Raw genomic sequence first — 16,032 nt, forward strand, 5'->3', positions numbered from 1 at the left:
CTGATATGTTGGCTAATATCGAGATATTATAGATATTTTTGAAAATTGCCAAGCATGACACACTCACTGGATTGTCTAGTATGACTACAACAAAAACAAAAGATACCATTTTATGTCGCCATAATTTCGAGAATTTGTAGAGCTGGTTCAGGAATGTCAGTGCCTCTGGCTCATTGCTAAAGTGTGGTAGGGTTACCAAAACTAATTGTCCCTGGTGTCTCTTATCCATATTACCCAAGGTTGTAAATTTCGGGCTCACAGTTTTGCAGCTGTTGTTTTTTTTTTTTTTTTTTATGAGTTTGAAATTATTGTTTGACTTTTCTATCATAATGGATTAATGTTTAACTGCAAGTGATGTGTCATTTGTGGAGATATTGTCTCTAGATCCTGTCCACATAACTGGTGTTATGTCTTACTATGAACAAAGGTTATTATAACGAACTAAAACAAGTTTTTAGAGAACTAAAAACTACCAGAAATGATATTGTGTATTTGAAAACAAGCTAAAGAAATCAAAAACCAAAATCAAAATCTTGTCTCTCTGGAGATACAGTGGGGCAAAAAAGTATTTAGTCAGCCACCGATTGTGCAAGTTCCCCCACTTAAAATGATGACAGAGGTCAGTAATTTGCACCAGAGGTACACTTCAACTGTGAGAGACAGAATGTGAAAAAAAAATCCATGAATCCACATGGTAGGATTTGTAAAGGATTTATTCGTAAATCAGGGTGGAAAATAAGTATTTGGTCACCTCAAACAAGGAAAATCTCTGGCTCTCACAGACCTGTAACGTCTTCTGTAAGAAGCTTTTCTGTCCCCCACTCGTTACCTGTATGAATGGCACCTGTTTGAACTCATCATCTGTATAAAAGACACCTGTCCACAGCCTCAAACAGTCAGACTCCAAACTCCGCCATGGCCAAGACCAAAGAGCTTTCGAAGGACACCAGGAAAAGTATTGTAGACCTGCACCAGACTGGGAAGAGTGAATCTACAATAGGCAAGCAGCTTGGTGTGAAAAAATCAACTGTGGGAGCAATCATCAGAAAATGGAAGACATACAAGACCACTGATAATCTCCCTCGATCTGGGGCTCCACGCAAGATCTCATCCCGTGGGGTCAAAATGATCATGAGAACGGTGAGCAAAGATCCCAGAACCACATGGGGGGACCTGGTGAATGACCTGCAGAGAGCTGGGACCAAAGTAACAAAGGTCACCATCAGTAACACACTACAACGGCAGGGAATCAAATCCCGCAGTGCCAGACGTGTTCCGCTGCTGAAGCCAGTGCATGTCCAGGCCCGTCTGAAGTTTGCCAGAGAGCACATGGATGATACAGCAGAGGATTGGGAGAATGTCATGTGGTCAGATGAAACCAAAGTAGAACTTTTTGGTATAAACTCAACTCGTCGTGTTTGGAGGAAGAAGAATACTGAGTTGCATCCCAAGAACACCATACCTACTGTGAAGCATGGGGGTGGAAACATCATGCTATGGGGCTGTTTTTCTGCCAAGGGGACAGGACGACTGATCCGTGTTAAGGACAGAATGAATGGGGCCATGTATCGTGAGATTTTGAGCCAAAACCTCCTTCCATCAGTGAGAACTTTGAAGATGAAACGAGGCTGGGTCTTCCAACATGACAATGATCCAAAACACACCGCCCGGGCAACAAAGGAGTGGCTCCGTAAGAAGCATTTGAAAATCCTGGAGTGGCCTAGCCAGTCTCCAGACCTCAACCCCATAGAAAATCTGTGGCGGGAGTTGAAAGTCCGTGTTGCTCGGCGACAGCCCCAAAACATCACTGCTCTCGAGAAGATCTGCATGGAGGAATGGGCCAAAATACCAGCTACTGTGTGTGCAAACCTGGTAAAGACCTATAGTAAACGTTTGACCTCTGTTATTGCCAACAAAGGTTATGTTACAAAGTACTGAGTTGTATTTTTGTTATTGACCAAATACTTATTTTCCACCCTGATTTACGAATAAATTCTTTACAAATCCTACCATGTGGATTCATGGATTTTTTTTTTCACATTCTGTCTCTCACAGTTGAAGTGTACCTCTGGTGCAAATTACTGACCTCTGTCATCATTTTAAGTGGGGGAACTTGCACAATCGGTGGCTGACTAAATACTTTTTTGCCCCACTGTATTTGTCTATGCAATGAGCCTGAGGAGACATTGTTGCTGATGTTTGACATTGAGGATGTCTACATGACTGTCAGTCAAGTGGTTATAATGATGCATTGGATTATTTTACTTCCCCGTTGCTAGTACCGCCCATATATTACTACTACTACTACTACTACTACCAACAACAACACCATTGATAAGAATAAGAATAAAGAATAAAAAGTAAAACTAACATTAAAAAAAATGAAAGCTAAAGTTAAACAAATGGTCAAAATGGAAATGAACAAACCGTTTGGAGCAGTTTTTAGCTTAAAGAGCTCAAAGTGTCCATTCAGCTAGAAACAATTTTCAATATTACATTTTTTTTTCAATATTGAAGGAGGCGCTGTAGATCTTACAGCCACTGAAAGTGTTCCTGCCAAATTCAGTATAAAACTCCATAATTTTCACACTGTGGGAATCCCTTCCTACAACAAACTCCATAACTTGGACTGAGCGCTGTCAAACAGCCAGTTTTGCCTGGGACAGTTACTGAGTGACCTGACCTGGAGTTATCTGCACAGCAGCATTACTAAGAGCTATTTTAATTCTCCAGATAACAAAATGAGGTGTTTCAGTATTTCATTTATTACATCCTTTAGCAGAGGATGCATCGGACCATCCTTTTTATGAAAGGAGAGGAGATGATTACATCCCTTAATTCATAGCGATGGTGGACCTTAACTACGTTTTTCACCTTAAAGGATCGACTGATGTGTTTTGAATTTTCTTTAACTGCTTGTTAAACCCACAGGTGACCTATCAGCGCTGTCTGCTTTATTAAAATGGGCTTCTTGTTGAGACTTGCCTTGTTTGAAGTATGAAGAACATAGATTTATAGACACTCTCTAAATCCAGATTATGAGCTATATGAATTGACCAAAGCGTGCTCAAGGTTTGCTCCAGTCCAGTCTGTTTTGGTATTCCCAGACTTCCTGATTATTTTAAAAGGATTTTCACTTCAGGTCTGCTGAGATCATTTGTCTTCTATCATATAAATCCTAAATAAGGTGGAGGAATTTTATGGGCTTTATATTGACGATATTTCCTTTTTAAACTCTGATGTTTTGACAGCCCGAATTCTTTGAATACAAGATTTTCTTATCTTTAGTATTTAAACACTTTTGTGTGTTCAACAGTGGATCTTTTATTGTCAGTCATCGGTCTTTTGGGGATTAAACACGTCTTTAATCTAGATGTGTGTCAGAGAATCAGTTTTATCCAGTTTGAGTGAGGGTTTGGCTTTCTCTCTGCAGATGGACTCCATTTTGTTTGCTGAGTTTTTGATGTGGAAGGAACACCCGAGCCTGGACCGCTCCTCCGCCTTCCTGAGTCGTATTTACAGAGAAGACATCGGGCCCTGCCTCTCCTTCACGAGATCAGAGGTCATACTCACTGCTTCTTTGTACAGCTACCATGCTGCTTCATGTGTATTTTAACCTCCTAGGACCTGGCGTCCACATATGTGGACATCACATTTTGGGTTATTTAGACCAAAATACTCAATTTTGCTCTACAAGGGCCTGATATCCACTTATAAGGACATTATACTGCTACTGTTTATCAAAATTTTAAACGATTATCCTCATATGTGGCTCTTATTTTTTCTTAAAAACAGAAATAAGGTAAAAAAAAATGTGGCAATTCTTTGTTTTTACATTCATCTGGCCCCAATATACCCAAAAAACGCATGCCGTGGAAGAGTTAATGTGAAGTTATGTTAAAGTTATTGATTCCTGTTCTCCACAGCTGTCCCACCTGGTCCAGAGCGCAGTGGAGAACAACTCTCTGACCATTGAGCCTGTCGCCATGTCGGCAGTACCGATGGTTAAAGCCTCAGCTATAGAGTGTGGAGGTCCTAAGTGAGTTACCCGACTGTCATCCTGTCGTGTTTCACCACTCACTGCTCTGATTTGGTTGGTTTGGTTTTTCCATCGATGGTTTATGATCAGAGCCTTTTGTCTATCTTATAATTATGACTGAGAGTGGTTTAATCAGTGGGCACATTTCTAATCACCCTGATCTAAAATTGTTTTGTTTTTTTTCCAGTGGCTTTAGGGCTGCAGTAGAGACGTAAGTCCTCTCGGGAGCTAATAACCCTTTCAGCTTTTCACTAACTCTGATAACTGTGGCATGAAATAAAAAAACTGTCAACACAGATGTGTGGAACGATATAAACAAATCTGTAAATTAATGAACCAGACGGGATCCCACTTTCATTCCTTTTGTGGCTAACTTTCTCTCTGCGCACCTCTTTCACTAAAACGAGTTGTAAAGTGTTCTCAGTATGTTTTACTGTTGAAGAACTAAAGGCCTGTAAGCTCATGTTTGCTGTATCCTGTCCTAAAACAGATGATTGTGCTGCAATAAATTGTTGACACGTTGTTTTCTCTTGTAGAAAATGTGCATTAAGTGGCCTGTCACGGCTTTGCAAACATCGCATTAAACTTGGCGACAAAGAGAGCTACTATTACATCTCACCTTCCAGCCGAGCACGGGTAAATATCACTTCCTTTCCGTCCAAGGCACACCTGTAGTCTTGTTTGCACACCCTTATCAAACAGTTTGACTCAAGCAAACACATGTTGTTTCTACCTGTGGTTCAGATCCTCAGCTGTTTCTCTCAGGCAGTCTTTCTCTCTGAAGGAATGTTTGGTTTCTGTGTGCCTCGCCCTAAGCATGCTTTGCACCATATTAGCATTAGTTAACTCCACCCAGCAAATGATGCACTCACGCAACGACTTAACATCTTCTGTCTAGCTGAAGCCTTAAGGCAGGTAGCTTTCATAGTATATCATTTTTTTCTTCTCGTGTTTTGTATGTTTTGTTTTATTCTCATTAGAGGCCTTTAATGTGATTTTCATCTTCATATGTACAAATTGCAAAGTTCAAATTGCATTCATTACTTTTCTGCAGTTATAGTAATAATGTTTGAATGATACAAAATTCCAAGACATGCCAGTGTTATAAAAGTTTGCGTAGCCACTGTGTAGAGTCGTGACCTTGTCACATATTCGCTTTTCTAGATCACGGCTGTCTGCAATTTCTTCACTTATATCCGCTACATCCAGCAGGGCCTGGTGAGACATGATGGTAAGTTAACAGGGACACAGAAATAAATAGTTTAAGCAAATGTAATTATTATGCAAGTCATTTTATGCAATGCATGAGGAATTTTAAGTAGTGAGTAACTTAAGGTATTTTACTGAAAGATACAAATTGTACTGGAAGTAGGTAGTAGGTAGTATTTTTAAGTACAGCGTAAGTAAGTAGTGGGTAGTTTCATGGTAACTTTCTTCCACTGTATTTTTTTGGGGCACGATCCGTGTTGTGATGGATTAATCTTGCCTTTTTACATCAACTTTATTTAATAATCATTATGTTGATGTTTTATTAATAATCAGTTGTCCTTTTTATTATATGATGTATCATTTAATAATTTCTTCTTTCCCAGAAAACACATGAAGTTATGCACTACATAGAATTACTTAGAGAATAATGTGTCTTCCTTTAAAATTGAATTACAGGTGCACGGCTCTGTTACCACTCGGTCTTAACTTTGCCAACAATCAACATCTTTCTTTCTAATTTTTTTGTTCCTCCCATGTTCAGCGGAGCAGATGTTCTGGGAAATCATGCGTCTTCGTAGAGAGATGAATGTGGCCAAATTAGGTTTCTACCTCACTGACCAGGGCTAGGACGGTACCTGGAACACTCAACAAGAGAGCATAGCAGTTACAGCCTTGGGTAACTGTGGCAACGCACATGTCTTTGATCAGGTTGAACAGTGCTGCAGCAAAGGTCACCAACAAGGGAAGCAAAACATGTTTGTCACTTTTGGAAATGCAATAAAACAATTAGAATCAAACCAGCACTCCAGGAATGACATTAAAGTCCATGTTTTAAAAAAAAAAAAAAAAAAAAGATGATATTATTCCCAGACATGTCGGAGAAGTTTTTTCTGTTGCACCACATTCCTGGAAAATAACTGTTGTCCCCAAGAAAGTGTGGAGAAACTTCTTACTGAATCACCCACGGAATACAAAATTTCTCATTTTTATACAATAGACTGTGTGTCCTGATTCAGGCATTAGCCTGCAAAATAATGAGCACAATCTTAACCTCAAGTATTACAAATATGTGGTGTAATAGTTTTATTGTTTCCACACAGCAATGATTCAGCTTGTTTTCTTTGTACTTTCAGTTATCAGCTCAGACACCACAGCCCAGACCTTCATTCTGAGCATGGCCTTAATTTTGTTGGTACACTTCCTGCTCTGCCTTGTACAAAGACTTAACTTAGTCACCTTCAGCTTCTCGTTAGCCCTGTACCTAAAAATCAGATGTATCGTTAATTATTACCCACCCATGCTCAGAGTAGGGAGAGCTTTACAGTGACAGGTGAAAAAAGCTTTTAAGATGTGATTGAGTTTTGCACATCTGTAGTTAACAGTATGAACATAAAGTAAAAGCCATAATTGACTTTGCATGAATGCAGAAAATAGCCATAGTGTATATAGGTTGTATCTCATATTATAGATTTATTGTTACTGACTTTTTTAAAAAACAGAAATCTTTTAAAGGTAACAATGAAGTATAGTGTGTCAGAACGTGCAATAACTGCTTCTAAGCCTTATGCAGGGCTTTGAGGTTCCTGACCTCAGTGTACTCATAATCAACTGTGTAAAAGCTGCATTAAACACGAGGCATTGTATACCAGCTGTCACTTTTGTACCATGTCTCTTTTATTATTAGAAATCCGATCAAGAGAGGGAGACTCCGGAAGTTTGCTCGGGAAAGACTCATCACTTCAATTAATTTCAACCCAGTGCAACCAGATATCCCAGGGGTGATGTTTGCTCTGGGCACAGATTTGGGGTTAGAATAAGGTCATAACACTTACATACGCCAAACAGGTTCTCAAGCAGGAATACCGAGGAAATACTGAGACTGTGTCCAGCTCAGAGGGGCTTTATGAAGCCGACATTCCAGTAAGATTTGAGTTTCCGGATTGGAAAGACTTCTCTGAGCTGCTGTTTTGATGACCTCTTTGTACCGATTACAGCAGACCTTAATAAATAGTTTGCCCTGCTGTTTATCAAAGGGCACGGGAGGAGAAAAGATGAAATCAAGACGAATTTCTTATAAGCTGAACTGTTATTGAACACAGATGTGATACTTATAAATTAAGATGAAAAAAACTGCAGCTAGTCAACTAAATACATAAGAACATTTAAAAACATTTAGATAATTTCACAGGAATATTACAACAAAAATCAACCAAACTCTTACAAAGGATTGATTAACTTTTCTCTTGGCAACATCCAGCAGTCACCAGCGCTTCTCTCTTTGGGAGATATCTGCAAGAAACAAATTCAGTTATTGAAATGTTAAATATTTTTAGCGATGGATGAACATGTTTGCATAGCTCCTTTAATCATTACATTTCAATTCAATTCAGTCTGTTGAAACTAGCCCACCAGTGTTTGTGTAAAATGAGAAATCTGCATGCAGATGACTCGCCTTCGAAAACAGAACATGCCCATCACCAGCACGACCACGCCTCCAAACACAACTATCACTGCGGTGACGATGGAGACGGCCGATAGCGAGGAGGGCTCTGGGTCATGTGAAGAGGTGTTCAGAAGTGACAGACGTTTAGGACGTGCTGAATGGTGTTTAAAATTCACATTGGGAAATATTTAAAGTGATCTGAAACCAACCTGAGCACACAAAGGAGCCTGGTATGTTCAGGCACTCCAGGTGTTGTGGACAAGAAGTCATTTCCTCACATTCATCGATATCTGCAAAATCAGCCAAACTGACATATTTAATGGCATATTTTTAACTAAAAAACAAGTTTACTGAATGATTTATTAAAAAAAATAAATGACTAGGGCCCAGCCGCAGTACCTTCACAGTCCACTGGGGGCTGCAGCCCAGATATTGAAACAATTCACGTAGATAATATACCTGACTAAACTGCTAAAAATGTGTTTAAAATAAACTCCAGCAATTAGTTAAATTGCCCTTTCTGGAGAATTGTATTTTTAATTTTCATTTTAGAATTTTCCTGGTTAAAATTTCTTCCTGGAAGTTGGAATTTCAAATTCATTCTTGAGCTTAAATGAAAGTTATTTTTAACAATTATAATTCCTTAAACAAAAAACATAATGTTAAACTCTGGCGTTAAAAGAAAAGAACAACACATGCCATCAGGGCTTGACTAGACAGTTTAGTTTTCGTACCCTGACACGATGGGGGTGCTGGGCTCCACTGCTGGCTGTTTGGATCACAACTGATGGATGAAGCTCCCAGCAGCTTGTAGCCAGAGTGACACTGATACAGGATCACCGAGTTACAGAGGAGATAGTAGCCAAATTGAATCCTGGGTATTGGACCGCAGCGGGGATCTGTGAGAAAGTCAGTGAAAAAATAAGGCCATCCCAGCTTCATACTCAACACAACTTGTTTTCCACAGCCTCACCCGAGTCCTGCTCTTTCCACGGGCTGATGTCAAGGTGAGGGATGAGGGGGTCAGAACAGGCCAACATGTCCTCCGAGGTCTCGGTGCGTGAGAACGGGTCGGCAGGGACATGTGTGACGTGGCTGTTGTCACAAATGATGCGGGATAAAGAGACTGAACGCAGATGTTTCCTCTGAGCGCGGGTGAACACTCCTTCCCTCTCCCACCAAAACCTTGAAAGACAAGCACATATTTTAGAATATTTTAGAATTTCACTTTTTTGCATCATATTTTTAATAATTTAATTTTAGCTGTGGCCCACCTGTCACCGTCTCTCAGCGCTCTGAACTGTCTCGCGAGCAGGCATGACAGGAGCGGTCCGACTCGGCCTCCGGGCAGAGCTGGCTCAGAGATGGCACCCACCCACACGTCGATGTTGTGTGGTGTCCCGTATAAGAGTTGGAATTTGTGAGCCAAAGTGAAGTTGCCCAGAATTTCAGCCAGGTCCAGTGTGTTGTTGGGAACAGAAAGGCCACAGAACTTTCGCCAGGAGCTGTATCCTGATGGAGGAGATGAGTCAGAAGACTGCGGGTTAAAGATGGAGTGAAGAAAGTGAGATAAGCATTAAATATATGGGGCTCATGTGAAAGTGAACATAGCCAAATACTGATTTTACCAAGTAAAATCAGTATTTAAGGAAGGCAGATGTAATAGGAGGGAAATTAGAACCTTCAAACTTAAGTGTAGATATACAAAAATGAAATAAGGTGAGATTAGGTTGCATAGCTGGATTCTCTCAAGGTTTTTTTGTGCAGTGACTGTTGCATTAGCATCACGTGATAACGTGCATTAGGAACTAGTTGGTTTAGCTCTGTGAGAAGTCACTCCCTGAGGGAAATTTCAGAGGGCCAGTTTTAACTCTTAATTAACAAGCAACACAAATAACTATTAGAGGACTACAGGCCACCTGGCAGGGTTATTAACACATTCCTACATCTGGGACTGGTTCATCATGAGTCAGCACACACTTTTCATGGCAGACTTTCAAGGAAACAAGTATAACTACTATTAATGATGCTGTGATGTCGTGCACGTTGACTTACATTACAATAACATCAACTGTGCTCTCATTTTTTTTGCAGCTAGAATATGAAAACACACAGTTTAATACAAGAATTAGTATACAGTATTCCCATGTCATATCACGTTTTACCTTTCCAGACACGCTACATTTTCGATTTATCTGCAAATTTATATTACAGTTTCTGCGTGTTTTAATTTTTAAAATTGCAATTTATTTTTGCAGTAAAAATAAGCATTATCTAGCCTAAAAAATGAATAACAAAGTTATAATAGGGTTTATAAGAGCATGGGGAGGATTTCTATGGCTTAAAATATACAAAAGTAATATAATAAACATATGGTTTCTACTTTGCAGATTTCCCCAGAATGGAAACCCTGTGATAATAGAAGGAATACTGTAGCTGCAGAAAAACTACAACCGCTGGTACATGGTTTTATGGTCTTAACGCTACTGTAATTTCTTTTAAAATATTAGACTAAAAGAGGTAAATGCAGGTGTTGGTAACTATGGATTGTGGATCCTGATTTTTCTTAAATCATTTAAAAGAGACCTATTCTGTGTGTGTGTGTGTGTGTGTGTGTGTGTGTGTGTGTGTGTGTGTGTGTGTGTGTGTGTGTGCGTGTGTGCATGTGTGTGTGTGTGTGAGAGAGAGAATTTTATTTATTTATTTATTCCAATTTCTTTCGTTGTATATGTCATAAATGGCAACAATAACACAGTCTGATAAGATGTCATCAATAAGATGATTTCCACAAAGTTTCATCAGAAATTGTCTCAGTTGAAGGGTAACTGTCAAGAAGCTTAGAGGCTGCACTCTGTAGATGTCATACCAAATATTGACTTTTAAGGCTGTTAGAATTGAACAAATGTGTGTTTATATATGTCTCCAATTTCCCAAAATATGAAGGGTAGCTCAAGCACTTTGCAATGTCCTATATACTGTAACAATAGTGGATACTGATAGTAAAAATGGACAAAGTTTAAAAATAAAAATAAAGACACTGTATGTGCAAGTAATCTCCACCCACCTGCCCCTCCTCTAATATGGGGGGCAGCCAATCACAAGAAAGTCTGTTTAAAAGGGGAGGTTCTAAAACATCTTGTTTCAGATAGAGGCGGAAGTGAGAGACTGTATTAAGGATAAATATAAGATACTGCACATATGGATTACTTTTAACTGTGACTGGTGCAAAGCTACTCTAGCTGACTTCAATAATGAAAACATGGAGCTGGAAAAGAGAACAATAGGACAGACAGCAGATGGGATATCGGTGCGAGAGGTTGCAAGTCTTGATACCGGGCAGGCCGTGGTCTCGGCCTCTCTGGAGATTAAGGGCTCCGAGGTCCAGAGGCATCCCACCCTGTGCCTGAAAGAGTCTCTCTGTCAGCTCCTCCACCATCATCTGACCGGGAGTCTGCAGCTTGGCTGGAGACAGCAGGAGGCCACGCAGCACTGGGTCTATACCACCTGAAACAACAGGAGGAAATTAAAACAGAAATAGAAATGCTGAGTACATGTAATCAGAGTAAAACAACAACATTGCTCATTACCTTCCTGCACAACCCTCCAAGAGGCAAACAGTGAGTGATGCAGCAGCAGAGAGGGATACTGCGAGTTAGCATTATATCCTGGCCCCAATCTGGTCACTACTGGTTGCACGGTGACGTGAGCAAAACGAAATGCAGCAGTTGCAAAAACATTAGCAATGCTGGGATCCATGTCAGGATCATAACCCTTGTAAGGAGGCATCAGATGAGACATGGCATTCTCACCAAGGACCCGTGGCAGGTAGTGCTCCCATGTTAGGATCTTAAAGGATTTAGAACACCAGTCAAAGGGATGAGAACAGGTAGATGTGATATGTTGTTCATCAGATAATCCTGCAGATACCTGATGAATGGCTCCTATGATCTTGCGGGCCTCCTGGTACAGGGTGTCTGGGCTCCAATGAAGGTTTAGCAGGTGCAGCTCTTTGACCAGTCGGTTGTGCTCTCTCAGGAAGAGCGTGTGCAGCGCAATCAATCCCAGATGTTCATTGGCTCTCGAATCACCTGTGAAGCATTAGTCATGAGCAACAGCTGCACTGAAGCTTACAGTGGGTGGAGAATTTACAACATTCGCCCACTCACCAGCTTGAAAGCAGGATGTGGTGTTCTGTCGGTGAGCAGACCTGTCTGATGTTCCTGAGGTGGTGGAGTTGCGAGGGCCGCAGGGGTCCAGGTGAGCCTGGAGGCGAGGTAGGAAGGGCATGTAGGCGAGCTCGTGATCTGAGTGCTGGGAGTTGATGGCCATTGAGCCCAGAGGAGAAGATTGGTTTCTGAGAGCAGAAGCCAGGCTGGTGGAGCTGCCGTACACCATGCTGGCATCGACAAAGGAGGTGATGGCGTTGAGCTGCTCCCGCTGACGATGAGGCAGAACTCCAGCACCACAGCTGGGAGCAGAGCGGAAGAAAGGCATGCAACTCTGGACCCCATTACGAGGATCAGATGGTGGGATCTAGTAAAGAAAGTTGTCTTTAAACTGCTGCAGATGAGGGAAGGACATTCTTTTCCATAGCAACAATATAAGGGAAAAAAATGATGCAAGTCTAGTCTTTTTTGGGAACAGCTGTCAATTTCAAATTTCTAAAACAATTTCACCTCCAGGAGTAAAGAATAAAAAATATCAGACATGTGTCTACTCGTGATTCAGAACTACCTTTAGCAGCAATAACGTGAGGTAACTTTATCAGTCTCTCGCATCATGGTGGAGGAATTCTGGCTCACTCTTTGTTTCAAGATTGTTTCTGTTCATTGAGGTTTGTAGGCATTTGCATGGCTCTCCTAAGGTCCTCCCACAGAATTTCAGTCAGGCTGAGGTCTGGATTTGATTGGCTCATTTGAACACTTTCATTCCTTTCTTTTTCAGACAGTCACTGGTGTTCATGGGATTGCTGTCCTTATACATGACTAGATTCATAGTTGACAAAATGACTGGAAGGTGCCCAGGATCTGTGGCTGCAAAACAAGCCCAAATCATCACCCCTCCACCACCTTGCTTGTCATTTAGTGCAGCGGTCCCAAACCTTTTTTGCGCCATGGACTGGTTTATGTAGGACAATATTTTCACGGTCCAGCCTTTAGGGTGTCGAGGATAAATACGACAAAATAAAACCAGTACTGGTACAAAAAAAGAAGATTTATTCATAACACACGGTAAAAGACCCAGGGAAACTGAGTTAATGATAAACACCCTGAAAACCATAAATTCTCTCGCCCAGTACCAAATGACTCTGTGCAACCTTGCACACCTGAGCCGTGCTGCCATGTTCTTTTTAGACAGAAAAGGATTTCTCCTGGCAATCCTTCCAAATACTTCTTCAGTGTTTTTGTAATTGTACTGTCATGACCTTTAACACTTAACATGCTAATTGAGTGCTGTAGGGTTTAGATGTAGATCTTTTTCTTTTTTTTTTTTGGCAATTTCTCTTAGCATTGCATTTTCTGACCTTGGGGTAAATTTGGTTGAATGTCTGCTCAAGATTGCAGCATTGTCTTAGCACACACCTGAATGCTCCAGACCTTCAAACTGCCTAAACTTCTTAATTCCTATGAAAACAGTCAACTGAACTGTGAAGGTTCTCAGTATCCAGGTCATCATAGTCTAAGGAGCTTGGAAAGAAAACTTCTCAGATGAGAGGTGAAACGTCTTCAAGCCACTTAAAGAAGTCCAGACGCTTTTCTTTCCAAGCTCCTTAGACTCAAGTGAACTTTCTTTTCACAGAACTTTACGTACAACAGCCAATGAGAAATCTTCTAATTGGGCGTAATGAGAGAGTATTTCCTGGTTTATATTTTCTATTTAAACCATTGACAGTGTTACCGAACCTGTGTTTGGTACTAATGGTAAGAGATAATCTGCTATACAGTAAATATACAGAAACTGTGCAGGTTACGGGTTTGGCATTTAGCATGTGAAGGAAAATAATAAAAAAAACAAAATAAATTAGAGCCTTCCAAGAGAGCTGGTGAAATGCACCTGGATGGGAAAGCAGGGTGAGTCTCGGTTGCAGGTGTGGGTGCAGTCAGCTCCAGACTTAAAGGCAGCCGTACTGGGACTCTGAGGCGTCAGCACCAGATCGTGGTCTATCCACTGACCCCAATCCACCAGCAAGTGGGACAGAGTGGAGTCCACAGAGATGTTGTCATTGTGAGTGAACAGCACTTCCTGTGACACCAGCCGCACCTGGAACATACGAGATGAGGAGGAGGAGTGATGGGCTTACAGCAGCTGGCAGGACAGAAGACGACCGAGAGCTGCTGCAGGACTCTTACTGGAGGCAGGCTGGCATTGTGATAGGTGTGTTTTGGTTCCCACCCTCTGGGCATCCCCCACACATCCTCATACTCTGGAGCCAACCAACGGGAATACGGGATATTAGCAGCCCCCCATCTCGGATGTTGTCTGTACAGCAGCAGAACACAGAGAGATGGTTACCTGAAAACAACGATCTCTGTTGCGCCAGCCTGTCGAATTTTATACATGCTCTGACCTGTTGTTGCACTCGCCTGTGACGGATCTGTAACGCTCAGAGAGACAGTCTATCTGACAGCTGGGCGTCTGCAGCTCAGCGGAGCAGCCCGTCACATGCAGCAGATTCTCCGTATCTTCTTCACTCAGCATTTCTGAGGGAGCACGGTAAGCACAACAAGGTCCAAGTTAGTAACACTGAAACATAAAGAAATATATATGAGAAAGATCAGATCAATTGTTGTGTCCTTTCCTGTCAAAAGCAGATACAAATGATTCAAATGATTCAAATGATCCAAATCTATTTCTGGAATTTGGTTTTGCTGAGCTTGATTATGCTTCAGTAGCCTCCATGAGTCAACTTATGCTGACTAATATTTTCTGGCACAATATGTAAACTGTATTGTTTGTAGTCATCATTGTAAAAATATCTTCTGTCCTCCTAAACAAGAGATTTTTTAATACCAAAAACACCCATACTTGGTTAAATAAAGCACATAAAACAAAGAGTTATAGAAGAGATAAATTGGCTGTGTAATATTATATCCTGAAACAAACTAAAAATATGATGTAGAATAAAGCTTGTTTAATCATTCATCAGATTAAATGGCCCGCAGGTTTACATGGTGTTCTGCTGCTGTTCAGTACCGTAAGCGTTGGGCTGCATCATGGTGTTAGTGTAGACCATCTCTCTGATCAGCTCCACTGTGTTGTCCAGCAGTTCAGCAGCCCGGATCTGGGTCCTGGTTGTGCTTTCAATCTGTTTGAACTGAGCCAGCAGGTCACTGGGTCTCAGAGCGCCTTCAGACAGCGACGTCTTCACCCTGGAAACATTCAGAACTGTGTATTCAGTCCCTCGCAGACGTAAAATGATTTATTTTCTTCTATGTGTCAGCCTGGTTTGAGATATTTCCAGATATATTTTAGACCAGAATAAAGAATTTCGACCTTTCACTCGTGTGGGTGTAAGCAGCATCAGTCAGCTCAATCGCCCTCTGAAGAGCCTCATCAACAAACGCAGATCCCAGATACACCACTCCTGAGACCATAACAGAGCAGAGCAGTTAGAAAGGCTCCAAAGCACCTTCTCCTTTCAGCAATTATCAGAAATCCTACCTGAGGTGTTGCCGTGCTTCACTTTGGTCAGTGAAGCATGACCAGGGATTAAGAGCAGGACAACAACCAGTTGAAAAAGAGATGCAGACACCTGAAATGAAACCACATTAACCTTCAAATCTTGAAAAAAAAGGTCAAAATTTCTGCATAAACTTTAAATTGTACATTAAAGCAGAAACTCACCACAAGTGCTGTAGTCATTGTGATTCTGAAAACTTTTCAGTGTGAGCAAAGAAGGATCGCTTCAGGTTCAGAGAAGGAATCGGAGGATCTTACCGCTGCGTTCGCTCCGACTCATCTTGAGTGCAAGCAAGTGTAGGTGTGTGTTTGGCTCCAAGTGTCAAGGGTGCTATGTATACACTGTGAGCAGGGCCAACAGGTATGTGCAGAATCCCCTTATCTGTCCTTCATGGTGACAGAAAGGCAACATCAAACGCAGGACTCGCAGCCTCGACCTAATAACCTCTCAAATCAAATTTACGTCTGTGCTCTCGCCCTCGATGAAAAGCCTCTGTCAAATCAGCGTTACAAATAAATAATCCTACCCATCCCTCAGCAGAGCAGAGAGAGTCTTTGCTGTAGTAGAGCACTCAACCAAACAAAGAGGCGGCTGAAATATTAGATGTCAAAGTTACTTTAGTGGCAGATTTGTTTAAAAAAAGCAGTTACACTTCACAAT

At 41.3% G+C, this 16,032-nt stretch overlaps 2 protein-coding genes across 10 annotated transcripts in view; one reads left to right on the plus strand and one right to left on the minus strand.

Moving 5' to 3' along the window:
• rab3il1 (RAB3A interacting protein (rabin3)-like 1) overlaps window positions 1-6,926 on the plus strand; it is a 14,925-nt gene extending 7,999 nt beyond the window's left edge. For 2 of the 9 annotated variants that reach the window (XM_086298916.1, XM_086298915.1), the window contains 6 exons: window positions 3,434-3,562; window positions 3,927-4,039; window positions 4,227-4,250; window positions 4,576-4,675; window positions 5,204-5,270; window positions 5,790-6,925. In XM_086298916.1, coding sequence (XP_086155042.1) covers window positions 3,434-3,562; window positions 3,927-4,039; window positions 4,227-4,250; window positions 4,576-4,675; window positions 5,204-5,270; window positions 5,790-5,875 — 519 coding nt within the window. In that variant the 3' untranslated portion in view covers window positions 5,876-6,925. Of the gene's footprint in view, window positions 1-3,433; window positions 3,563-3,926; window positions 4,094-4,226; window positions 4,676-5,203; window positions 5,271-5,789 lie in introns of those variants that run through there. The other 7 variants (XM_086298918.1, XM_086298922.1, XM_086298921.1 and 4 more) reach the window with 6 other exon arrangements.
• epx (eosinophil peroxidase) lies at window positions 6,824-15,992 on the minus strand. Its single transcript, XM_086298884.1, has 17 exons — window positions 15,537-15,992; window positions 15,354-15,444; window positions 15,186-15,276; window positions 14,886-15,061; window positions 14,260-14,392; window positions 14,042-14,171; window positions 13,746-13,952; window positions 11,858-12,224; window positions 11,619-11,779; window positions 11,279-11,537; window positions 11,025-11,195; window positions 8,966-9,203; window positions 8,665-8,876; window positions 8,426-8,590; window positions 7,901-7,981; window positions 7,701-7,797; window positions 6,824-7,537 (listed from the first exon to the last, which is right to left on the minus strand). Exons 1-17 carry the CDS (start codon window positions 15,552-15,554, stop codon window positions 7,480-7,482), a joined length of 2,655 nt encoding a protein of 884 aa, XP_086155010.1. The 5' UTR covers window positions 15,555-15,992; the 3' UTR covers window positions 6,824-7,479.
• Between the last annotated feature and the right edge of the window lie 40 nt (window positions 15,993-16,032).

The sequence above is a fragment of the Aulonocara sp. 'chitande type north' Nkhata Bay genome, linkage group LG7 (genome assembly GCF_057382095.1).
Source record: "Aulonocara sp. 'chitande type north' Nkhata Bay isolate Kocher_YH1m ecotype deep benthic linkage group LG7, A_spYH_male_GT1.1, whole genome shotgun sequence".
Classification (NCBI taxonomy): domain Eukaryota; kingdom Metazoa; phylum Chordata; class Actinopteri; order Cichliformes; family Cichlidae; genus Aulonocara; species Aulonocara sp. 'chitande type north' Nkhata Bay.